The 27,161-nt window shown below is 42.9% G+C and overlaps 1 protein-coding gene across 1 annotated transcript; it reads right to left on the bottom strand.

Annotated features, from left to right (window-relative positions):
- Positions 1 to 18,329: 18,329 nt before the first annotated feature.
- On the bottom strand, positions 18,330 to 26,951 carry slc16a5b (solute carrier family 16 member 5b; the record flags this gene model as incomplete). Its single annotated transcript, XM_080723342.1, has 5 exons — positions 18,330 to 18,601; positions 21,063 to 21,911; positions 23,080 to 23,220; positions 25,972 to 26,277; positions 26,792 to 26,951. 5 exons carry the CDS (start codon positions 26,949 to 26,951, stop codon positions 18,330 to 18,332), a joined length of 1,728 nt encoding a protein of 575 aa, XP_080579468.1.
- Between the last annotated feature and the right edge of the window lie 210 nt (positions 26,952 to 27,161).

Genomic DNA, 27,161 nt, shown 5'->3' with positions numbered 1-27,161 from the left:
TGCAAACATTTAACACAGGAAACAAAAACAAGACAGGTTTACATACATAAGGATAATATGGACAAGAGCAGTGTCCAACCACCAAGCCTACCTATGGCCGAACTCCTGATTAAGCCTTAACGTCGACTGATGGACAAAGGACCTTTTTAGTCTGACCTTATTATTACACACTGTTACACACTGATATATCCACAGACACTATTATATAAAATCCCTGGCTTCTCCCTTGCCCTTTTTTTGGACCCACCCCTCTCAAAACCAGGTAGGTTGACTAGCGTTGTTTGACACTTGGCTCCCCAATGATACTGCTTCCACGAAGCTCCATGTTTACCACTTGAACTACGCTCTCCTGCTCCTGCTCATGTATCATTAAGCCCTGTCATGCTCACCCTGGCATGCTCACCCTTGGCCGTGGTGGCTCACTCTGTCCCTGTGACCAGGCATGCTCACTCTTTCCCTCCTTGGCTTCCCATGCAGTCACACGTCCTGTCGTCCTCTGCCTGTACGCCTGACGGTGGCCATGGGCAGCCACCTCCCCTCCTTCAAGATCCACCTGTTGTTGCTGCACAATGTCGGGTAGGCTACTGTACATGTTGAAGCTACTGTATATGCTAACCCCTGCAGCAAACATGTCTGTAATATTAACATATTTGCCAGCTTGCCTCTAGATCAGGGGTCTTCAACAGGGGGTCCTCAGAGTTACTACAGGGGGTCTGGAAAATATTTGTGTGATGGTGGAACATTAGCCGGAAATAGCAGCTCTACAAGCTCACAACGCCTTGCAGAGCTTGTAGATCAGCTACTTTCTGAAAATACACATTAAAATGAATCCAACACTGATATTAGTGCTGTCAAGCAAGTCTAGAGCTATCTATGAAATCTATGAACAAGTTTAATCTGCAACAAAATGCTGTACAATATGTAGTGGGGGTCCCTGCTTCATCTCTCTCAGCTAAGGGGAATCCATGACCCCTGCTCTAGATTATTACTTTGACCCACAACTTCCCCTTACTGTGCATGTCTTCTATGCAGCCAGGTACTGTGGGGAGAACCTGAGAAAGCAGGAATATGGTCATGGATAACAACAACAACGGGCGTGGAGAGAGACGACCATGCAGAGAGAGGCGACATTGAGAAGAACAAGGAGGTTGAGCAGATCCATTACGAGGACTTGTTTGGCATTTTTGAACTAAACCCCCTTGATTGGGAATTTGGCCATTCATATTTATCACTTGGACCTTTTTGGCTGGTCGGTTCCTTTGTTGGTGGATTTGTCCTGGGCTGCATGATGAACAGGCAATAAAGAATCTGTCATTTGTAAAATAAAATAAAAAACAAAAACAAATCTCCACACACCCTTGTGCTTTTTCTCTTTTACACATGTACTACAGAGAGTGCAGATGGGGGTGGATGGGGCCTATAAGTGATGCGATCGGGCCAGATCAGTGTCAGTATAGAAAATCATTAAATTAACCAATGATGATTAATTCAATAGCATGGGGGGAAAACACAAAATAAGTTGAGTGCATTAGGAATTTGGAACACTCCCCCTGTTGGGCCACAAGGTGGCAGTGGAAATAAGGAAAAGTAAATAAAAATGGACCTCTTCATTATTTTCAAAGAAACTATTTAATGTTCCATTGGCATTGACCAAAAATACCCTCCTATATAACATATTAAACATATCCAGCAATAAATAAATAAAATCAGTAATAGACCTACATAAGGCTACATTGGCACATTTGGAATCATGGTGTCTTACAGCTGCAATCCGGACCTTTTTGTGAATAAATGTATATTTTAACCATTAAATTATGTATGATAGAGTATGCAAATTTGACTAGCACATCCGCATAATATATAGATGAGACCTCAATTTATCTTTTTCGTTATAATACCTAACTGACACTCACATGGCTGTAGGTGCAAAAGTCCACAGAGGCCACTAGCTTACATCATTATGTATGCCATACAGATACAGTACCATACATTGTATAGTATCTGTTTCGCATAACCGTAAAGCACAATGTGCCTTACAGTCAAGCGAAGCCGAATAATGTAATACAAGTTAAAATATATAATAATAACAAAAGGTATAAGGTACAGAATAAATAATGCAACAGACACAAACAATCAGATCATTGATGAAATAAAAACGCTAAGAGATTTAGCTAAATATTATCAGGTACTATAGGTGTATTTCAGATAATTTCTGCTAAACTCTTTCTCTAAGAATGAGAATCTAGGCAGGGTCTCTAGTCTAGACTATACTACCGTATATTGTAAATATGTACATCCAAATGGAACCCCTGCCAAGATCATAGACATTTTTTGTTGAGTGATGTAGGCTTCCTACTCCTAAATGACTCGATTCTATTCATGGTGAAGTTGGGTTCACAAGTCTTGAATGTGGGCTCTGCAATCCTTTAATTGTGTTAACTGTGGTAGAACAGAATCGATTGTTTGCAGCATGGCTTGGTCATATATAATATTAAATAATTCTATATAATCATGCGTGTCATAATTGCCTTCCTGACACTTTTCCCTCCTATATTTGTGTACTGTTTTGTCTAGTTTTTCTTTTTAGCGAAATAAAATAAAATAAAATCTGTGTGTAGAAGAAGGGAATTTGCAACGGAGCCATGAGACACACATCTTGCTGAAACTGGGCAAAGGTTTTCCGAACGCCATCCTGCAGGAACACCATGGCCTCCCGGTCCGGCCAGCGCTCCGCTGTGGTCTGCAGGCTCTGGCCCACGGTCAGTGGAAGCAAGGAGACGGACGAGGTGCCGTGGACATAGCTGGTCGTTAGTGAAGGGATGTGAGGAGGACTGTCCACATGGAGGGACCTGAGGAAATGGAAGGAAATGCACATGGGAGAAGAAAGATGAATGAAGAGGGAACAAGTAAGGAAAGCATAATATGCAAGGACTTCTCGCAGACTTCTCTCAACTTCAAAACACGCCCGGATTGGCCCTCAAAAGCGGGAGCATCAACTTATTTTAGACTCGTGAAATTGGTTATTCTTTCCTAGAATGGCTGGGGGGGGGGGGGGGGGTGTTGCATACGTACTACTAGGCAATAATTTACTGAAGAAGACGAACCATAATGATTGACCAATGACTTGCTCCAAGTGTGTGACCGGACCACTCATTCATATTTTCATAATTTGGAAATTATGATTTTTCAGCATGGAAACAGGCCAGTCCAACCATGTCCAAAACAAACTAAAAGATCTAAAAAAAGGGAGATCCAGGCACTCAGAGTTAAGAAGAGGGAACACCTTTATTAAACCAACATGTTTCGACCATACTCTGTCTTCATCAGGGCTAGCTCTAGCCCGGCCCTGATGAAGACAGAGTGTGGTCTGTAAAATCTTCATTAATTGACAAACAAAAATATACATTTATTTTAAAGGAAAAGTGCAACCACTGTTTCAGTGTGATGTACGAGCAAGCAACAAGACATATGTCCCTAACACAGTGGTTCTCAACCTGTGGGTCGGGACCCCCAGGTGGGTCCCCAAAATATTTTGTGGGGTCCCCACATGATTAACTTAATGTGCAACATTGTTTTCTCACTCAACAGTAAACAAACCAACATAAAGTTTAAGTGTATAGAGGGTATCTGCACATTTCTAGACTGACAATTTAAGGACTTTTAATACATCTAAAATGATAAATTAAACACTGGTCAAATTGTCAAATATTAGAGGCTGAAATTGTGAAAATAGCCGATCGACATGCTCACAACGCCTCGCAACGCGAGGCGTTGTGAGCATGTAGATCTGCTATTTTCACAACAGAACCGTGTTATACAAAATGTAATGCCTCAACGCTTAGTGCTCGTCAGGGTGGGGGGTCCCCAGTTAAAATATGATTATTTTGGGGGTCGCGGCCTGAAAAGGTTGAGAACCACTGCCCTAACAACACGCAGCGGCTGTATTGACACATCTCTGGGAATTAATGATTAAACACAGCATGCACCGACATATGGACAACAAACCGATTCATCCAAAGAACATTTCTTTTGAAACGCAAACTTACCGACACCACTGGAGCCATATACTGCAGGGTTTCCATGTCCTGCTCAGGGTGATGTTCTTCACAGAACTGAGACTGTGAGAAGGCCTGCAGGAGGACCTGAGCAGAGAGACAGAGATCCGTGCTGACATTGATCTATCTGGGCTTCACTGTCCAAGAGCTACAGCTGGCTGGAACCTGGACACCCTTTAACTGCCCTAGTGAACATGCATGTGTAATCTTTAACTCCGTCAAACCCTGGTTGGCTGAAAAATGTGCCAATCAGGTATTTCTTGTATAGATTATAGGCCAAGGGTCAGTGATGTAAGCCCAAACAGTTACTGGACCTAGAAAGCGTTTGTAATTTTTAACATAGGACATACAGTATAGTATGACTTATGTTTATTTTATTTTATTTCACAACATAGTATAGTATGACTTATTTTTATTTTATTTTTCATCTTTAATTTGACAACATTGTATATAGTATAACTTAATTTTAAATTTGAAAACATGGTATAACTTTTATTAAATTATTTTAATTTGACCATGCATAGCCTACTGTACTATGGTGTTCCCCGTCTTCTATGGTGCTTCCTATGGCTTCCTATGACTATTACCGTTTTTGTTGTTATTTTGTCTCCAAAAAACTGGTCCAGGATTTTTTTTTTCTTTTTCTTTTTTTATCTAAAAAAGCATTCTTGTCAATTTCGGCCAAGCCGCAACAGACTTGTACAGAAGTGGGCCCCAAGCCGCAACAGACTTGTACAGAAGTGGGCCACAAGGAATTCCGCTTATTTACATTGCTTTAAAATCCACTTTTGTTTTTGAAATATTTAACTATAAGCGCCCAATGCATTATCAATGGAAAAGGTTCAAACTTTGGCAGGCTACTACAGTCTTAGATACTTACACCTAGAATATTATTATTACTTATGGCATGTTTGCCTGAATGAATCTTTGTTTTATAGTTTTATATACTCCTTTAAAAGTTCAGGAAATTATAATGGAGGTTAATGGAAGATTTTGGCACATCAAAAAAACACTTTCACCTAGAAACTCCATTCATGCTATATTATTGCACTATGAAGAACAAGATAGTTATTGATCAGTTAACTGCATAGTAATGGCATACCTGGGTGTAAAATAATAAAGATATTTTGAGTTATACTTGTACTACTACTCTTACTACTGCGTTTGTGACTTTCTTCTCTGCCTTAAATCTTTTGTGGTAATATGAACACAGCTTATTTATGCTTCTTTTTTTTTTAATTCTGAATAATTTGACATTTACAACAACAAGACAAAGGTGACAGTAAGCAGGGCCATGCAGGGAGTTGAACCCCGTAACCACGAGTGGAAGTACTCCTACCACAGCCTGGTTTGCTTTGAGAAACCATGTCTTTAGTTGCATGTATTGTGTGAATACAGTTGTTACAACCCAGATCAACATTAAACTTTAGAATAACGTGATGGATATTCTGTGTTACTTTATACAACCAACCATCTTTCAGATGAACAGCAGGGTTTCGTGTCCCGGCAGGAACATACATACAGTGCAATATGACATATTTCTCATAACCCATTAAGTATAACAAAGATCTAAAAGCTAATCCACTATGTTCACCAAATCACCAAGACACCTAAGCATTAAAGGAGTAGTTCACCCCCAAAATGACTTTTTTTCTATTGATTACTCAGGCCATGGAGAGTAGAGTTCAATAATATTTTTTGAGTTTTTGTCACATTCCTAAGACAAAAATGTGATAACAATAAATTTACCCCCATTGATTCCGGATGGTGACCCGTATTTTTAACGATGATGCTAATGCGGCCATTCAATTAGCATCCCTCCCTTTGTCAAAAATGTCAAAATAAAAAATCTGCCCAAGCCTGACTCAGGGAAAAGGACGCCCCTGCCTTGCATAGTCCCATGAGAAGTCAGCCATTCTCATGACTAATCAGGATTGACGCGAGTTCAGGGCTGATCACCCTGAGCTGGCCACCTTTGGCGAGGGTGTATAGTGTAATGGCCGAAACCCCAAGACCTGGAGGAACACTACTGATGATGTGTCCTAAATTAAAACTTAACCCAAAACGCTGTGTCTCTGCAACCCAGTCAGTTAAATCAACAGTGCTAAAAGGCTGCCCACTCCTCACCTCGTCATCAGCGCTGTAGGGCAGGCTACAGCTGCTTCTGGGTGAAGGTCAGCTCAGTGAGATGTTCTTTTTCCTTCTCCAGTGCCTGATGGTCTTCTCAGCCTGTGGTGTGAACAGTAAACAAGGTTATTTAAAAATGTTAGTCTACAATGAAAGAAAGTCCTGCACTGTCCCACCACCCCTCCGGTTTAGTCATCTTCTCTACTTCCTTTTGGACTGTAGGGTGGTGCAGACAGGGGCGTCACAAGGGGTAGGAAAGTGGGACTGAGTTACAAGGGCCCAAGGTGGAGGGGCCCTAGTAACTTTAGCTATTGAAAAATAGCAGATATACAAGCTCACAGCGCGGCACCGAGTGCCGCACTGCGAGCTTGTAGATCTGCTATTTTTTTAAAGTCGTGAAAATTTGCGCAAATCTTTGAATATATGTATTTTTAAGTGAACATTTGTAACTCAAATTTTGCTTCTGGGGGGTTCCTGGAACTAAATATTTTGAGATGGGGGTCCGTGGCCAAATTCACATAATTTTGGGGGTCCTTCACATGAAAAAGTTTGAGCACCACTGACATGGAAACATAAGTTTCTTGCAAACATTTTCACGATTTTTCTAAAATAGCAGATCTACAAGCTCGCAGCGCGGCACTCGGTGCCACGCTGTGAGCTTGTAGATCTGCCATTTTTCAATGGTTAACATTCATGGGGGGCCCCGCAGTGAATCCTTGTACCCAGGGCCCAGAATTTGGTGTGACGCCCCTGGGTGCAGAAACTAAACATGGCGATTCAAGCAAAGACTTGTGGTTCTCAAAGTGTGCACCAGGGATCCTTGAAAGTTTCCCAGCTAAACGAGTCAATATAGCATCAAACAGATCAATTAACAAAGACAGGTTTATGTAAATAGCCTACTTGACAATGAAAAGCCATTTTGCAATTTGAATAAAATGATTATATTGATTTATGTTCATTCATAAAGTCACTGGTGATAGACTGTTTTGCTAGTCTATTGTTAACTAACTCTGAGCAAGTGCAGTTTGTATATTTTATTAAAGATTTGTCAACAATATTGCCAATGCAACATTACTGTATAACCTGGTAATACTAGCCTACTTTTTCTCTGTATAAAAGCAAAATTAAAAACAACTGGCTGACATGACACATGGGTTACACGTGTGAGATGATGACCACTGTCTGCTAGACTCTACAAAGTGTGTAATCAGTGTGTGATGATGATGCTGACCTCTTGTCTGGCAGGTGTAGCTGCGAGACACTTCATCCAGATGGAGACAGAAACCTCAGGATCTCTCCATCACCTTGAGAGAACCGAGAATACTCAGGAGCCTGGAGATTGGAGCACAACAGACAGAGAGAGCATAAACAGAGGGAAGGAAAGAGTATGGTTAAGTGGGTAGATGGATGGGGAGATGAGGACATGAGTGTGGATTGGGGGATTGTGTGAAAGGCAAAAACAATGCAGCACAATCTGTCTAACTATTAACAACACATGAAGGGTAATTTGTAGGGCTGTCACAATTATTACATAATAATCGTCTAATCGCAATTATTTGACACAATCACAATTATTTTGTCATAATCGTTTACATGTTGAAACATTAATATTTTCAAACATGTTCAAAAATGGAAATAGCAAATCTACAAGCGGCACGTTGTGAGCGTGTAAATCGGCTATTTCCACTATAAATGTTCTTTTTCCAGTATAAAGTTGTCAAATATGTAAGTAATTTCTTTGTATATTTAGGTTATGTGTCATATCTGCCACGTGCAACTTCAAAGCCTACAAGCCAAACAGGAATGTAATTGTTAACAATGGACGTTAATCGCAATTATTTGAGTGAAAATGTATCATGTAAAATGTCATAATCGTAACAGCCCTAGTAATTTGACTATTGTACTATCCTCTAATCTAGTCTACATACTGTAGCTGCATGGATTTTGCTCAATATGTTGAGCAAGACACTAACAATGCCACAGTTAATGGGATCCATTACCATGGGACCTCTACTGCAAAAAAATAAAATATATTTACTGTTGAGGTTTGTGAGATATGTTCAGGTCTCAGCTCCACCTCTATGGTTACGACTGTGTTTCAAAGGGTTGATGTCTCTCCCTCAATCCCCTCCATCATCTGACTCTTCTGCTGACCTTCCTCCCTCAGTGCAGTGATTCCTTCTGTAGAAACAGACAAAGCATCTTCACGTAAATATCACAGTAGACAACAATTCAAGAAGTACAGCTCGACTCCGAAGTGGTGTGAACTGCAGAATGCCAAGGCACTCCGTCTTTAAAGGACAACTCCTCTCTAAATCACTTCTAGGCTCATTTTTCAACTTGTATTGATCCCAAAAGACTGTCCATGGGGTCTGTTAGGCAGAAATGCTCCTGTTGTCCAGTTTCCCCAGCAGAACCCAGCAGCCCTCATAGCATAGAGTGGAGCCTATATATAAGCCAATCGCTTAACGCTATTTGTTGTGATCAAAAGTATTTTTATTTTTCATGCGTGTAGTACTAGTTGTCATTACAAACACATCCATGTCATCGTTGTCCCACACAAGCCATCACACTCTTCAGAGTGTGATGGCTTATGTTTTTATGCGTTTTACCCAGTCCCGCAAAAGATGCCTTGTGATATTGGCCAGTACAGTCACTTTGATTGGCACATGCTCACCCCAAAACATTATTTATGAGATTGTGGTGGCTTGCGTGGGACAACCAAGGCATGGATGTGTTCGTAATGACAACTAGAAACACATTCATGAAAAAGAAGAAAATCACTGTTGAAGACAACAAATAGTGTAAAAGCGATAGGCTCTACTCTATGCTATGACAGCTGCTGGGTTCTGCTGGGGAAATTAGACAACAGGGGCATTTCTGCCTAACAAACCCCATGGACAGTCTTTTGGGATCAATATAAGTAGGAAAATGAGCCTAGAAGTGATTTAGGGAGGAGTTGTCCTTTAATGAAAACATTTTCAATATTTTATGCTGCTGTCCGTATGTCCTCCTTATTTATTATTTTAATAAAGAAATGAATTATTTTAATAAATAAGGACATACTGTATCTTCTGATTTAGATCAACAATACTAAGGAAGCATTGGCATAATGAGTCGAGGTCACGTGACATTTTAAATAATAGTAGTTTAAATAATAATATACTACTTACATTCAATGACGGTTTGATGGTTTCTTTTGGGACCAGGAGATTCCAGTTCATGCTCCAAGGTTTCCAAGGAGGGAAAACTACCGTGCACATGACATGCCATCATGCACACGGTTGTGTTGTGGTGGTGGCTGGCATCTCCTTGAATGGGAAGATTTGATTTAGATTTTTGGTTGACGGTTTCTGTAACACGTTTGTTTTAAGGGATAACGATGTTAACCTCATACCCAACCCTCAATATGGCGGACTAGGGATTGTCCTCGGTCTGACCCCTACGCTTTGAGCTGTCAGCTCAATGGGTCACTGAGATGACCTAATGACATGGTTTTTGGGATAAAAGCGCCTCTCAGCAGCGATGCACCACTGCGGTCTGAGCCGCTGGGTTTTCGCTAGTCACATCATAGTGGCGCAGGGGAAAGGGGAAGTGGAAACAGGGAGAAGGTATATAATGAATAACATTTATGTTAAATAGTATAGTGGCAGAATATAAGAATGTTAATAATAATAATATATAGTATATAGCAGTATAATATAGAAATAGTAATATATGGCAAACCATGCTCTTAATCCAGAGCGACATAAAATAAGTAAGGTAATACATCAAAACAATAAAGCAAGTTGATAGATCAATACATCAAGAGGAAGGGGGTGCAAGGAGCAGGGGAGATCTGCGAATAAACTAGTGCACACACACACACACACACACACACACACACACACACACACACACACACACACACACACTCACACTCACACTCGATAGATAGTTTTTTTTTTGTTGCCGTTAGGCTTTTTTAAGGGAAGAGGAGGAGACAGAGTAGAAGAGAGGAAGGGGATGCAAGGAGCAGGGGAGCGCACGCACACGCACACACACACACACACACACACACACACACACACACACACACACACACACACACACACACACACACACACACACACACAAGATGTTTTTTTGTTTGCCGTTAGGCTTTTTTTTTTTTTTTTTTCTTATAAAAGAAAATAAATAAAGTAACAGAAAAAGGAAAATGTACAGTGTAGGCCTACTGGAAGCGTGTCCAACTGATTTCACTTAAATGTTGAATGTTCAAATTTCAAAAATGTAAAAATTCCTTTAGCGTCAAATTCGTAAAATTTCAAAAATCCAACCGCCGCTGAAATTCAAAATGTTCAGTTTTGACGTACCCTAAGCGGCGGCGGCGGCGCTGCGGCGCCTAGGGAACAACAACCGGCGACGAACGTTTTCCCCCAGGACCAGGCGACCTTGAGGCACGCGGCCGCGGGGCGAGCGGGGCGGCCGCCTCGGGGGAATCTCCGGGGAGAGCAGCCGTTGGTTCTCAGGGGTCCTGAGAACCAAGTTCTCAGAGGTCCTGGTCCTGAGAACCATACTGTCCAAAAATAAAAAGTCCAAAAGAACGTACGAGCGGAACGCGGCACGCGTTTTCTGCTGTGACAGCAGTAGAAAGTAGGCTACAAGTTGTAGAAAGTAGTAGAAAGTAAAGGTTATGATGAAATAACACAAAATATAAGACAAGCAAGTGAAGCAACGATGAAAACAACTTCAAGCAGTAAATCCTTCGTATCGGTGTCTCTGGCAGAGCTGATATAATGCACGTCTGATTCCGTCAGGAGTTTGAAGCGCACTAACGACAACCGCGACCTGAACAGCTATTTGAAGAACACCCTGTGTTCCCATTGGTCCACTGCTCGCATGCGCGACGACGTCATGCTGCTGCGACGCGCTGACGCAATTTGATTGTAAACAACAAAACTTCTCAACTTCTCCAGCTGCGGCCAGGTAGTAAAACCGAGTAAAACAATATGTTTCCCGAAACGTGGTTGTCGCAGAACAATTTGTCGGGGTCGCGAATAAATACATTTATGTATTTATTTTTACATTTCCTACAAAAAACGTTACTTCTTGTATGGTCCACTTGCAGAACAGGGGGCGCTAGCGCGTTTAGGCTTCCGGTTCATCCAGTCCTGTTGACAACAGTCACTTCCAGAGCGAGTCGCAGTGATTTTCTCCGGTAAATAAAAGTACTTTCTTTTCACTTTTTTTTTTTTACTTTTATCACTTGTTAAAAGACGTTTTATGTGTATGTTTCATCTTTTCACCGTTCGTTTTTTTTTTGTTAGTGTCATAGAGTTTTTAAAACGTGTGTGGTGTTACAACAACATCTGGCTTCTTCACAGCAGAGCAGACAGACAGACAGACAGAGAGAGGTAAGGTAATGCTACTTATTATCATAATATGCAGCAATCTATCTAATAAAACGTTTAAGTGTGCTTATCAGTAGGGTTTTGAGTCTTTATTTGATGTAAAGAAAGTTTAATATTAAAGCTAGCCTCTTTAGCATCTTAGCACTACAGTACATTATCATGTGGGACATTAAATGACACATCTAGGTCAATTAATATTCATTTCCAACGTGGCTTCTGCTAGACTTTTGGTTCTCTAAGTGGGGTCCGGGGACCCCCAGGGGTTCCAGGGGGTCCCCAGCTAAATGATAGTTAGGAACCAAATGGACCCTAATGGGTATGTAACTCAGAGAGTGTGCAAACCATTTGGTTCCATTTGAGTTATGTTATAAATTATATACATTGGGGTCACAGAGATAGGAATGCTATAAATGGGGGGTCCATAGCATATTGCATGTCTAAACGGGGGTCCTTGAAATTAAAATGGTGGGAATCACTGCTAGAGTTGTAAAGATCTTCTCTTATGGGGGTCCCTGGCATATCTTTTCAAATGGGGGTCTACAGGCAAATATTGTCAATTTGGGGGTCCTTGCCTTGGTGTAAAAACCATGTATAGTGCCCAGAATCCCAGATGTCTCCACGACTCCACCCCTAAGTGCTTACTTGTCCAGGTGCCACTCGTCCAAATGCCTATACATGTCTCTAGTGCCCAGATGCCCAGTCATAACAAAAATATGGTGCCCAGATGTCCCTAGTGCCTCCCTGTCCCACTAATATTCGTAATTTCTCCCCATTATTTTAGTTGTGTGTGTTTAGAGTTGTTAATCATTAGAAATACATGTTTCCTGCATTTTTGCATGAGCGGGGAACATAGAACCTTTGTTGTGGGGGTAAGTGGGGAACATAGAACCTGGGGAACATAGGTACGGTCCCATTTATTTTGTCCAACATTATGTTGAAGCTGTAACAAGGTAAAATGCAGAGCTACTGTATGTGATACATTGTTACTTGTTAGCTTATATAGTTATTTTTGTCATGTGACACCTTCGCTCAAGTCTGTGTTAGTGCATTGAATGGGTATTGCACTTTATGGTTACTATAGGCCCGGAAATAGGATAAAATACTTAGAACAGCTATTGAAACATTTTGAGAACACTCAAACTTTTTTCCTCATCTTGATGCAGGAGCGAGATGCCGGTGGCAGCCCATGGGATGGTGTTTTTTACTGGTGTTTCAGTCCGAGTGTGGGGAAAGGGTGCGTTCGGAAATGCGCACCGGACTGCGCGGGCGTTTATCGTGGGCTTGCCCAGGCCTTACGGCCTGGGCATAAATATAACGATTGCATTCACCACGGCTTCGTAACTCGCGCGGCGCTCCGCCGGCCGCGCGGCCCTGGCCCGCTCTTCGCGGCCACTCGCGCCTGCGGCGCTCGGGGGCGAAGAGCAGGACCAAGGTCCGCTGGCCTTCGCGCCGCTTGCAATGTCGTGGACAATAAAACGAGCGCACCCTTTCATACACTCTGACTGAATCACCAGTAAAAAACACTCTCTCGGCAGCCCATACTCCACCATGATGTCCAAGATGTCCGTAGAAGAATCGCCTTCAGAAGAGATGTGGAAGAAGTGGCTTACAGGAACTTACATATATATTTACTCCAACCTTGCACCACACACAATCGTGATCCATACATCAATGTGATCTTGTTTACTAGTAACCCCTCTTGCAACTATAGTGTTCTCTTGGCTGCTCTGAACACTCTGTTGACAGTCGAGTCATTCAATGACAGGAGAGCATTGTGAGCTTGTTATTGAAATAAGTCAAATTGGGAAACAAGATCAGAATAGTGTAATTGCTCCAATTTGTAGGGAGCAAAATCATTAGCAAGAAGCGTGCAGTGCAGCCCTTCTGCAGATGAAGTTTCTGCTAAATTAGATCAGCTAACACAGGGAAACTGTCGTAAAGATGTTTTATATATACTATTTAGAATAACCTGTACCTGTATTATTTGAACTGCATGTTGTGTACATTTATGTTAATACAGGTATCTATGAAGCTACCTTCCTTCTGTAAAGATCCAAACATCCATTCTACCTGTACTTTGTATATGACAGCACAAATTGTATTAGAACAAAATTTGTTGTGAATAAAAACAATATATAACACTGTCAAAACATTTTTTTGGGTCCTGAATCACCCATTATTTGCTGGAACAGAGCAGTGGTTCTCAACCTTTTCAAGCCATGACCTATGCAACATAAGACTAGAGACCATTGTCAACAGCAGAGGGCGCCAAACGCTTGCGCACGCACCGTCTATGTTGCGCACTTGGTCAATTACACAAGGTATTTATTCCCTTTATGACATTTGGTGGAAAAATTAATGATAATGTATTGGCAAGGCATGATCCCAGACTATATTATTAGTCCGAAATGCATTATGTTTAGATGTTAGATATGGTCAGCTCTGCCTGGGTAGTGGTTTGTACTAGACTAGAGGGCTTTGTTAGCCATTGCTAATCAATTTATGCTATGGAAAGAGTAGAGAGGAGCAGTAAGAAAATAAACGTTTTATTTATTTTTTTACTTTACTGGAGTATTTACAAGTTTCATTACTCCACTCCACTACATGTCAGAGGCAAATATTGTAGCCTACTTTTACTCCACTACAATAACTTGAACACTTTAGTTAATAGCTAGTTTTTGGATTTTGATTATGACAAAATATACATGACCCAGGTCAGATAACAGGTCAGCTATATCCATATCTGGATATGTAGAGTACTACTGTTGTACTGTAACACACAGTAGCAGGCTACATCTCTTTAGTAATACAGATAAACTGACAATTCTAGTCACATGCTCTCCTGTCTCTTGCGTTTACAGCTCAAGATCCCTCAGATGTTTGCAGACGTGGAGGTGGTCCCTGCCCTGCTTCACAGAGACCTGTAGGGAGGCAACGTGGCAGAGTGCTCAGAGGGCCCCGTCATCTTTGACCCGGCTTCGTTCTACGGCCATTCAGAGTACGAGCTGGCCATCGCAGGGATGTTCGGCGGCTTCAACGTAAGCAATTTACCCCGAGTGAGAGGACATTATGCTCTCATAATGTCCGCAGTGCGGGTGTTGCGCCTCGTCCGATAACACCCGCACTCAGGACATTATGAGAGCATAATGTCCGACCCCGAGTGGTAAATAGCTTTTCTACCACTTTTTCCCGTATACATGAAAGAAAACACATAGTTGTAACTTGCAAGGATCTTAAGTTACAATCATTATTGCCTATAAAACTTCCGCGAGACAGCAGATAGTTCCACAAACAACATCTTCTACTCACCAACAGATGGCGCCAACTCCATAGTAATCCATGCGTCTAGCTTACAGCTAAGCTAACGTCAGTTAAAAGCACCGTTCCGGCCGTAAATAGAGGCTGTTCACTTCCAGAAAGGCATAGGTTCAGAGAAAAGGGGCTTTAAAGTTGGCGGATTGCATTGGATCCAAATAAATCGGCGACGATAGTACGCACGTTAGTAAACATAGGACCGCTGCGACCTTCATTTGTTGGTTGGGGGAACTACCTCCTGAAGTCCCCGGGTGTACACTGAGGCGCATTGATCTCGGACACACAACTTTGCGGCAGTTGTCCTCTCATAACCTCCGGAATTTAGCCAATCAGAATCCAGTATTTGAACACGTGACTCGAAAAAGTGGTAGAAAGCTCCTTCTACTCCGCCTACCATGACAAGATTCCCAAGGCACCGGGATTTGCCCAGAGAAATCAGCTTTACCAGCTCTTCCACTACCTGAATCATTGGAACCACTTTGGAGGAGGCTACAGAGGCTCATCCATAAGGATTATGAAGGACCTTGTGAAATGAGTGTGCATGTACCGATTCCAATACAGCTTTAAACCTCTAACATCCAAAAACTTTAGTCTTAAACTCGTGTCATATAGTAACAGAAACCACTTTCTTAACTAATATAAACATCACTGCTAAATGCTTAGAGGTTGAGCATATTATGTCTTTAAACCTCCAATATAAAAAAGTGTCAAAAAGTGTCTTCATGATTCTCAGTCATCTGGATCAAAAGTTCATTTTTTAGAGATGGCGCCAGGCGACATTTTGAATTTGGCCCTCTAGCAAAAAATGCCGGGATTTTTGCGAGGGACCTGGGGGCTAAATCATTTATAAAGGGTCCATAGAGGTCAAATCAATCATCAAACCATCCTTCCCAGAGGATGGTCACAGAACCTCAGAATGAGACTCTCTACTAATACTCTCTTGTCCTCCAGGTTAGCAGGAGTGTTAGTTGACCAGGCAGCCACAGCCCACCTTGTTCTATCACCCAACAGGTTGGTAGAAATAGGAAATACTGACTGAAAACCCAGCTTTAAACACACCAACTCTGCTGTTTTTTAGCAGTGTTACACACTGGTATATCCACAGACACTATTATCCCTGGCTTCTCCCTTACTCTTTTTTTTGGTCCCACCCCTCTCAAAACCAGGTAGGTTGACTAGAGTTGTTTGACACTTGGCTCCCCAATGATACTGCTTCCACAAAGCTCCATGTTTACCACTTGAACTACGCTCTCCTGCTCCTGCTCATGTATCATTAAGCCCTGTCATGCTCACCCTGGCATGCTCACCCTTGGCCGTGGTGGCTCACTCTGTCCCTGTGACCAGGCATGCTCACTCTTTCCCTCCTTGGCTTCCCATGCAGTCACACGTCCTGTCGTCCTCTGCCTGTACGCCTGACGGTGGCCATGGGCAGCCACCTCCCCTCCTTCAAGATCCACCTGTTGTTGCTGCACAATGTCGGGTAGGCTACTGTATATGCTAACCCCTGCAGCAAACATGTCTGTAATATTAACATATTTGCCAGCTTGCCTCTAGATCAGGGGTCTTCATCAGGGGGTCCTCAGAGTTACTACAGGGGGTCTGGAAAATATGTGTGTGATGGTGGAACATTAGCCAGAAATAGCAGATCTACAAGCTCACAACACCTTGCAGAGCTTGTAGATCAGCTACTTTCTGAAAATACACATTAAAATTAATCCAACACTGATGATATTAGTGCTGTCAAGCAAGTCTAGAGCTATCTATGAAATCTATGAACACGTTTAATCTGCAACAAAATGCTGTACAATATGTAGTGGGGGTCCCTGCTTCATCTCTCTCTCAGCTAAGGGGAATCCATGACCCCTGCTCTAGATTATTACTTTGACCCACAACTTCCCCTTACTGTGCATGTCTTCTATGTTGTCTGCAGCCAGGTAATGTGGGGAGAACCTGAGAAAGCAGGAATATGGTCATGGATAACAACAACAACGGGCGTGGAGAGAGACGACCATGCAGAGAGAGACAACATTGAGAAGAACAAGGAGGTTGAGCAGATCCATTTTACGAGGACTTGTTTGGCATTTTTGAACTAAACCCCCTTGATTGGGAAATTGGACATTCATATTTATCACTTGGACCTTTTTGGCTGGTCGGTTCCTTTGTTGGTGGATTTGTCCTGGGCTGCATGATGAACAGACAATAAAGAATCTGTCATTTGTAAAAAAAAAAAAAAAAAAAACTAATTCTCCACGCACCCTTGTGCTTTTTCCCTTTTACACATGTATTAATTACAGAGAGGACAGATGGGGGTGGATGGGGCCTATAAGAGATGCGATTGGGACAGATCAGTGTCAGTATAGAAAATCATTAAATTAACCAATGATGATTAATTCAATAGCAATGGGGGAAAACACAAAATAAGTTGAGCACATTAGGAATTTGGAACACTCCCCCTGTTGGGCCACAAGGTGGCAGTAGAAATAAGGAAAAGTAAATAAAAATGGACCTCTTCATTATTTTCAAAGAAACTATTTAATGTTCCATTGGCATTGACCAAAAATACCCTCCTATATAAAATATTGAACATATCCAGCAATAAATAAATAAAATCAGTAATAGACCTACATAAGGCTACATTGGCACATTTGGAATCATGGTGTCTTACAGCTGCAATCCGGACCTTTTTGTGAATAAATGTATATTTTAACCATTAAATTATATAATGATAGAGTATGCAAATTTGACTAGCACATCCGCATTCCATTGAGAAATGTGGACCCTGGAGTCAGGTAGGGCACATACTAGTTGACAAGTAATACTGTCTGATGTATCTCCCCTGGCCAAGCAGAGATTGTGTCTTGAAAGACTGCTAGGAGTTTGGTGGTTCAAAACCCAGGCACACTAAGGAGTCAGGACATGCAACTTATGGATTGCAGGTTTAAACTCACAAGGAGTGAATTCATCAACAACAAAAGCCTTCATTACACAACAAGTCACAGTTTGATTTCTGCATATCTACATACGCTTTCATGAGAATAAATTAAATAGCCTACTATTAATGTTTCTAACCCTACATCATCAACCATTTAAAAACTTTGAATAAACCTTGATAAATTGGTGAATGAAAGGTGCCATATTCTTGTGTCTAATAATAATCTATACTTAGTAACTTTGATACAGTCAGGAGAGGCACCATGTTTTAGTGCCAAAACAAGTGAGACACAGCTATTCATTTGTTCTTCTTTTGTTGTGCAATAGAGTACTGCGTAATATTTTTGATTAAAAAAAAAATTGTGAGCTTGTAGAAGTTCTTAAACCCTCTCCAAGTAGAACTGTTATAGTCTCAAGCTCTCTACCAGAAAATGGAATGTTGCTATATTGTTTTAACTAAGATATCAGTGGATGGCATTTAAATAGTACAATCTATATAAACTTTAAATCACACATTAGTGTCATGGTCAGTGTCTGCTGCTTGACGTTCATGTAAAGGCACATTGCTGTATTCGCAGTCGGGGGCGAGGATCATGGCAGGCTTCTGATAAATGAAGGATTCATCTGATGGCTTCAGCATCTTATTTGTCTTCTCCTCCTGGTCTCCTTGGTTGTCCAGGATGTAGAAGGACCCCATCAGGAAGATTCCGGCGAGGGTGCCAGAAATGCTGCAGGCGTAGAAAATGTTGGAATACTGGCCTGTGCTGTCCACCAAGATTCCTGTAGAGAAGCAAACGAAATGACAGTAAGTAAAACTAACAAAAACCTTAGTGTTAATTTGAGTGTAGAGGTGGATGTACCCATAACTCTGAATGGACTTGTACCTCCGAAGAGTGTACAGTTGCAAATGCAACCAAATGGACCTGTCCATGCAAGGGATCAGTCCACGGACAAGTAGGGAATTTAAGCAAGGGCGGCTACGGCAGTCCACTCCGGTAAACGGAAATGGATCGATAGATAAACCTGCTTGCCGTCAGAAACTATCTTTCCATGTAGTGTCTGCGACGTCACAAACCCTAGGTTGTTGTGTTTGAGAAGTAGTGTCTCAACTAAACTGTCATACATTTACACCGATTGCTCCATCATCTTTCTCTTTCCACTGCTGTGTAATGTGTTGGCATGCTCTGAATGAAGAAATAACACTAATACAGTATGTCATAACCATGTTTATTAAAACTGTTTTAGAATAACAGATTGCTCCAGCACCTTCCTCCTTCCACAGCTGATCATGTCCAGCGCATGTAAGAAGCACCAGCTCGGCAAGTTAGCTGACGCGCGACGGGGTGCTCTCTTTGTTTATGTCTGTGTTTATGTTTGACACCTGCTGCATAGACGCGGCACCATGGGAACCAAAGAGTTCAGTAAAAGGGGTGGGAACCCGTCGATGATTTTGACTGCTATGGCGATTGCATCATTCTGCTTCCCCGGCGGGCTCTCTACCCATTCAGCTATGGCCACACCCAATTTAGCTGTATAACGGATGTACTGTAGGTCAGTGGTTTGATTGATTGATTGACAAAAGACAAAAATGGGGAATACTACAAGTATAGTCAATACAATTGAAATGTAGTACAGTACAAGTACAGTTAAACACCCTGCCTAAAAGGAACATCTCAAATAAGACCTTTTACGGTCTTTTTTACGTTGAAAGTTCTCAACCTTTTCAGGACGCAAACCCCCAAAATAATCATATTTCAACTGTGGCCCCCCCACTCTGATGAGCAGTATTAGTTGAGGAATTACATTTTGTATAACATGGATGTATTATGAAAATAGCAGATCTACATGCTCACAACAATCGTCTATTTTCAAAATGTCTGCCTCAATATTTGAAAATTTGGCCAATGTTTAATTTTTCATTTTAGAGGTATTAAAAAGTCCTTAAATTGACACTTAAGAAATGTGCATATACCCTCTATACACTCACACTTTATGTTGATCTGTTTACTGTTGAGAGAGAAAACAAAGTTGCACCTTAAGCTAATCATCTGGGGACCACCCCAAAATAATATGGTACCCCCCTGGGGGTCCCGACCCACAAGTTGAGAACCGCTGCTGTACAGTAGGTCACATGAGAGAAAGACGTTCTGTTCTAGCACCGCAGCACGTCCAATCCTAACAGCTGGCATGACATTTGAGTTACCATGGTGCCCAAAAAGGAACCCAGGCCAACCCATGTTACGGTGGGTGATCGGCACGCTGTTCCCTCTGAGCGTCTCAGGAACTGCAAGTACTTGGCTAGACCTGCAGCTGACCCTTCCTCCCTACACTGACTGACCAAATCCCGTACGAACCCGCCTAGCATGACTCATAATAGACAGGAGGACAGCACACGATGACCTGACCGCTGGCCTCTGATTGAAAATGAATTACCAGTAGGCATGTCATTCGCTTCCCGTCTGAGAAATCCTTTAATCCTTTAACAGTATATTTGCACATCCTTGTAGCTTAAGATAAACCTTTGGGACACTTTTTGAGATTAGTAATGGTTAAGGTAAGGGTAAAGGGATATGGAATGTATGTAGTCAATGTCAATACCATGCAATACCATGTTTTCTTTTATGATGGGAACTAAACACCAAAACAAATTTCACCCACTTCTTTACTTCTGTAAATTTTACTTCTGTAAATTTACTTCTGTGATATGTAGGGATGGAACGATGCGCGATATTATCGTTTATCGTGATAAAAAACAATCACAATAATCGTATCGTGGAGATTTAATTTATCGGGATATCGTCCTCCGTCATGCACTGGGATCAATTCACCCTTGCTAAGCTGCATGTCCAGTACCATTTAAACCCTCTATTGGTAAAAGGTTTTTTGGCAAAGACACTTGATACGACTATCAAATGTCTTTGCCAAAAAATAGCCGATCTACAGGCTCTGTGAACTTGTAGATCTGCACATTTTTGGCAAATGTTCCGCCCCAGGATAATTATTATCGCGATAATATCATACTTCGCGATTTCTTTTGTCACGATAATCGTGATATAACATTTTCATATCGTATTGTGATGTGACAATAAAGCTGATTTTCTGAAATTCTGTAAAAGTTTGTAGGCAAGAATGTGCATCTAGGTGCGCACGGCCGCGTGTGTGTGTGTTTGTGCCTGCATGCAAGTGTATACCGGTATGTGTTTGCGCATGCGTGTGGGTGTGTGACTTTGTGTGCGTGTACCTGCTAGGGGCGGCCCGATAAGCAGCGTGACGCTCTCCATCATGCTCATGAGCCCCAGGGCCGAGTGGAAGCGGCTCATCTCCACCGTCTCCATCATGCACGTGAAGAGCAGCGTGCCGATGAGGCTCATGGACAGGCCGAAGATCACCATGTACAGCAGGAGCACCTCGAAGGACGGCGACGCCGCGCAGATGCAGTTGCTCAGGCCGTTCACCAGCACGGCGGAGGCGAACACGTACACGAAGCGGCCGGTGCCTCGGAAGCGCGGCAGGCTGAACAGCATGGCGGCCACGGGCCGCACGCTGATGCTGACCAGGCCCAGGATGGACATGAGCAGGGCGGCGCGGCTCTGCGTCATGCCGTTCTCCATGGCGTAAGGCACGAAGTAGACCAGAGGCACTATGAAGCCCAGCATCATCCACGTCACCCCCAGGGCGTAGGCGCGGTAGCGGGCATTGCTCACCAGGAGATCAAAGGCCATGTGTCTGCGCAGGAAGGCCAGGAAGCCGAAGAGGGCGGTCCTCGCGCGGTGCCGCTGCCCCTCTCTCTCACGCTGCTCACAGCGGTGGTTGTTCGGCGAACCAGCAGAGCCCAGGCGGTGCTTAATGGCCGGTCCGACTGGCCTCATCACGGCGCCACACACGCAGCAGTTTAGCAGCATCCCGCCCAGCACCAGGAAGCTGCCGCGCCAGCCGAAATGACCGTCCAGGAAGTTGGCGAGCAGCGGCAGCGTGATCAGGCCCAGGGCGGTGCCGGTGGACGACATGGCGTTGGCAAAGGCCCGGCGGCGCACAAAGTAGTGACCCATGATGGTGACCGACGCCTGGAAGGTGAAGCAGAACCCTAATCCTGAGGGAGAGGAGACAGGAGTTGATGACTTCAGCAAGCGTGACAGACAGGAAAATGATTGCGTGCGTGTGAGAGTCCTAGACCACCGGTTACCAATGACTGATAGTTTCTAATAACCTACATTTGATTACAGTTTCTATTTGAGAGTGTTTAACTCATAAGCAAAGAAACACGAATAGGTTTTTATTTAATCACAAACATTTTCACGTATAACAACATTCCAATAATAGGTTGAAAATCGCAAAAGAATCTGCTGCATAACGAAAAAAATAAGTTACAATAAATAACGGCCAATATGTCTCTGTCTGGCTCTAGTGTGTGTGTGTGTGTGTGTGTGTGTGTGTGTGTGTGTGTGTGTGTGTGTGTGTGTGTGTGTGTGTGTGTGTGTGTGTGTGTGTGTGTGTGTGTGTGTGTTTGTGTGTGTATGGATTAAAGTTCTCAGTCGCCACGATTTACGACTGATTTCAGTTATTTGGAAGTTTTAGTCAGCATGTTTTCATATGGAAGCATGTCACACACCGAGAACAGGCAGAGAATGTACAAGCTTACAACGCGTCGCACTGCTGCGTTGTAAGCATAATGTGTTTATGAAACATTACGAAACACTGTGTAGGCTCCTTTCACTCTCTTTCATAAATCGCAGATTAGGAGGACTTGGCCTAACAACATTTCTTCAGTCGTGAGATTTTATTTATTTTTACTTTAATCCATGGGTCGTCAAAAGGACTATGGGGTACTCAAGAGTTACTACAAGGGGTCCTCCAAATCTTTGAGCGATAGAAAGTTATTTTCTCTTTTCCATTAACCACTTGAACCCTAGTGTCCATATTCTGAGAACTATAGCCAAAAATAGCAGTTCTACAAGCTCACAACGCCTCGCGCTGCGAGGCGTTGCGAGCTTGTAGATCGGCTATTTTCGGCAAAGAGCTTTGATGTAGAGGGGGAAAAGAGCAGATTAAGTACAGAGTGAAAGGTCGAATGTATTAAGTATTGATGGTTCAACTGGTTAAATATCTGAAAACACAAATTGACAAATTGACTGTGGCGTCAAACAATGAAACTATATGGAGGTTGTGGGGGGTCCCTGCTTCATCTCTCTCTCAACTAAGGGGGCTGGAAACGTTGAAGACCCCTGCTTTAATCCATGTGTGTGTGTGAGTGGGCTGACCTGTGATGACCCCGGTGACGTACAGTTCACTGATGGTCCGGGCCAGGGAGGCGACCGCCATGCCCAGTCCACTCAGGCACCCGCCCACCATCACTGTTACCCGGCAACCCCAACGCTCCACTAACATGCTGCACAATGGACCTGGAGAGAAACAGAAAACAAAAGTTTAAAAAACGGACCGTTCACTAAATACAGCAGGGGTCTTCAACGTTTTCAGGCCAAGGACCCCTTAGCTGAGAGAGAGATGAAGCAGGGACCCCCAGATTCCATATAGTTTCATCGTTTGACAGCACAATCATCAGTGTATTTTGGATTAATGTCAATTTGTGTTATCAGATATGTAACCACTTGAACCGTCAATACTTAATAAACTTGACCTTTCACTCTGTACTTAGTGTGCTCTTTTTCCCTCCCTCTAGTCTACACCAAACCTCTCTGCCGAAAATAGCTGATCTACAAGCTCACAACGCCTCGCAGCGCAAGGCGTTGTGAGCTTGTAGATCTGCTATTTTTGGCTAAAGTTCTCAGAATATGGACGTTAGGGTTCAAGTGGTCATTATAAAAAAGGTGAAAAAAGGTTTCTATCACACAAAGATTTGAAGGACCCCCTGTAGTAACTCTGAGGACCCCCAGGGGTCCCAGACCCCCTGTTGAAGACCCCTGAAATACAGAATGACAGGCTGCATGCATTTCGCTCACTGATAACAGGAACAATGGTACTTATTAGCACAACACAAGCTCATCTGCATTAGCACATTAGCGCTGAACACAGAAGAATTATAATAGAGAATAATTATATGTAAAAATAAAACACAACAGTTAATTAAAACATTCTATAAATATGTCTCAGAAACACAAAACCCCTGATATGCTTGTTTGTATGATATTCTTTCTACTCGTGCCAAATATGGAGAACATGTGAATAGCCATTTCCTAGCTTTTCCAAACCAGACACAGGACAAATGGATTACATATCAGACTAATTGAATGAAACTGCCATATGTCCCTCCAAACAATGCAATGACTGCATCGTTTGATCATGTGTTCAGAGATCGGCAAGATGTCTGCGTTAGGTCTCTCGTTTTTGGAGCCATCGGCCAAGATCAGCGCCGTTTACCATTCATTTATAAACCAAAGTAAGACCTACTAAGATCAGTGGTTCCCAAACAGTGGGTCGGGACCCGTTTGTGGGTTGCGGATGCATTTTTATGGGTCGCAAGTAAATATCCCCTTTATTTGTATTATTTTCATTTCCTCCATTTTGTATTGAATTATTTCAAATAATTAAAAAATTCCCCTCCCAAAACTTGAAGATTTTCATCAATTACAAACAAATCCAGACATTACATGTCTGCTTTTTTTCTCTAGTTTGGGTCACAGGAAGAAAATCAAATTCCTCTTTTGGGTCTCGAGCTAAAAGGTTTGGGAACCACTGTACAAAAACATGTGACGACAATTTCTGATTCCTGAAATGTCCCCCTAGGCCATGGCCTAGTCCACCCCTCCCCCCACCCCCCCCCCCCCCCTCCGTCCAACAGAGAGGAGGACAGAGGGAAAGATAAGCAAACTTCCCTGCAGCAGAACAGTTGGTTCCTGACCGCGGCTGAGCCCTGAACTCAGGCTTAGAAATAACAACCAGCGCCTGACTCACCGCTGCTTGTCTCAACATAGGGCTGCTCTCCTACTCTACTACTCTCCTGTTCTCCTATTCTCCTACTTTCCTACTCTTCTACTCTCCTACTCTCCAGCGGGACACAGCCACAATTGTGTGTATGTTTTCTTTTCTCCACACAATGTTCCCTTACTTTGCTTTGTGTGTGTGTGTGTGTGTGTGTGTGTGTGTGTGTGTGTGTGTGTGTGTGCGTGCGCGCGCGCGTGTGCGCATGCATGTGTGAGCTTTGCAGCCTTGCAGCAGCATCGTTATAGAAAACAAACAAACAAACCTCAAAGTAGCATTTTGAAGTTTGTTTCATCAATCATGTAAAGTGCATCATAAATCAAATTCATTATTATTATTACCCGTATTATTGGCTACTCGGGAACGATGCAAATTGTACCCATTGTCCGAGTACCCGACTGTCTGTCCCTTTTATGCCCATATGTGGATATCTCTGTATCTGTCTGTTTGTGTCCCTTTTATGCCCATATACAGTATGTAGTTCCCTGATGTCATCAGTACTGTATATGCCCAATAGGCATAATCAGTCGATTTGGAGGTTCTGGACAACTGGATCTCCATATATGCCTAGATATGGGCACTCTACACAGGGCACACCACTTCTTTGGGTCGTCTGCGACACGCGCCATCTATACCTATTGGGTGTATTGGATTGGTGGTACTGGTACTGGGCTTTGGGCTATAGGCAGCTTGAAAAGTGGGCGGGAGTACTTGCCTTGACAGACAGACTCCTCTAACCAATCAGCGTAGTAAAACATCTGTCATCACAGCCAGTTGGAAGAACGGCAAACAAACACGTCTTTTCGGCCAATGAACAACGCTAGCGCATACTCCTGTTCCTTTTTAATTGTTGTAGTTGATTCCAACTCTGAAATAACTTCATTTATTGCTTGTCTTATCGTTTCAGCGTTAACTGTTACACTTGTTGCATCAAGGGGCAGCCATTGTTGTTTTGAAAATGCTGCAGCATGAATCAAATCTACGTCACCATCTACACATGGACCAATCAGGGGAAGCTTTTCACTTGTTGTGCGGACAGCAGTTGAAACGCAGTCACTGATTGGCCCTGATCATTTTCTGATTTCTCATACTCGGTGCCTATATGCCGAAGTCCAGACCTGATACTGGTGAAGGAATGAGTGACTGAGCAGCTATATCAGGGCTGGCTTGCCAGGCTAGATCAAAGGCTAGATCGCCACCAAGTCCTTCCTTACCCCCAGCATGCTGCACAGCAACCATGATGGCCGGGACCCACGATGTCTTTGTGTTGCTGGTGTTGAACTCCGTCTGCAGCTGCGTGTAGAAAATAGCAACGCATGACGGGAAGGCCAGCGTCATAGCCATGACCAAGATGGTGGCCACCAGTACCATCCAACCCCAGCCTCCGTCAGGGGCCACTGGCTGGCTGCTGTGAGCGGCAGCCCCAGGGTTGGAGGATGCCGCTGGCTCCTCCTGCTTCTCAAAATCCACCTGGTTCTGATGGTCCTCTGAATCGCTGTCGTTCTGCACCCTGGATTCTTCTAGGGGTGGGCGATATGGAAAAATACAATATCACGATACACATTCTTATCACGATTCTTTTTCATGACGTTTTTATGGTTATTTTTCAAGTACAACAACCATCTACAAGGTAGTCCTGTGCAGTGGTCCTCAAAGTGGGGTCCAGGGACTCTCTGGGTTCCTTTTGGGAGGTGTAAATTTGACCCTCACAAGTATGTAACTCTGACAGTGTACAAATGAAACCAAATGGACCCTTACGGGTCCATTTGGTTTCATTTTTATACTGTCAGAGTTAAGGGGAGAACTTGACATTTTAAAGTTTGAGAACTACGGATTTAGACCAAAATGCAGGTTTACTGTAAATGGATTCTGCACTGAATCTCTTAATTAACAATTCAACAGGATTTTTATATAAGGCTCCCTCATTGTATCACAATATACTGTATACGATATCTCTGAAAAGGCGTATCGTGGAGACATTGTATCGTGGAGACATTGTATCGTCTCAACGATGTTTATCACCATATCACCTACCCCTAGATTCTTCTAGAGTATGTTCCGTTTCCTCCGGAACCCCCTGCTGGGTGACCTCGCTGCTGCTGCCGCTCCGCAGTAAGGTGCTGCTGTCCCCGTGGCTGTGGCGGTGCCTTGGGGACGGGGCTTGACCCTGGTCATCCACCTGGCCTTCAGTCATTCTGTCACTTTGTTGATTTTCAGTCCTGCTTCATCTGCTGAGGATCAGAGGGCAGAAGTGAGTCGTCAATTCCGTAAAGAGAGCTGCCATTTTCTTTTTATGGATAACATAGCATTTATATAAATCTTTTTTTTTTTTTTTTTACATTTGTTTATTGGGTTTTTTAACAAGCATTCGTTGTATGAGTCAACAAAGTATTTTAACAATGCT

The sequence above is a fragment of the Nannobrachium achirus genome (genome assembly GCF_963921795.1).
Source record: "Nannobrachium achirus genome assembly, chromosome: 4".
Classification (NCBI taxonomy): domain Eukaryota; kingdom Metazoa; phylum Chordata; class Actinopteri; order Myctophiformes; family Myctophidae; genus Nannobrachium; species Nannobrachium achirus.
The sequence above is the reverse complement of the archived record's forward strand: the minus strand, read 5'-3'. Positions and strand labels throughout refer to the sequence as shown.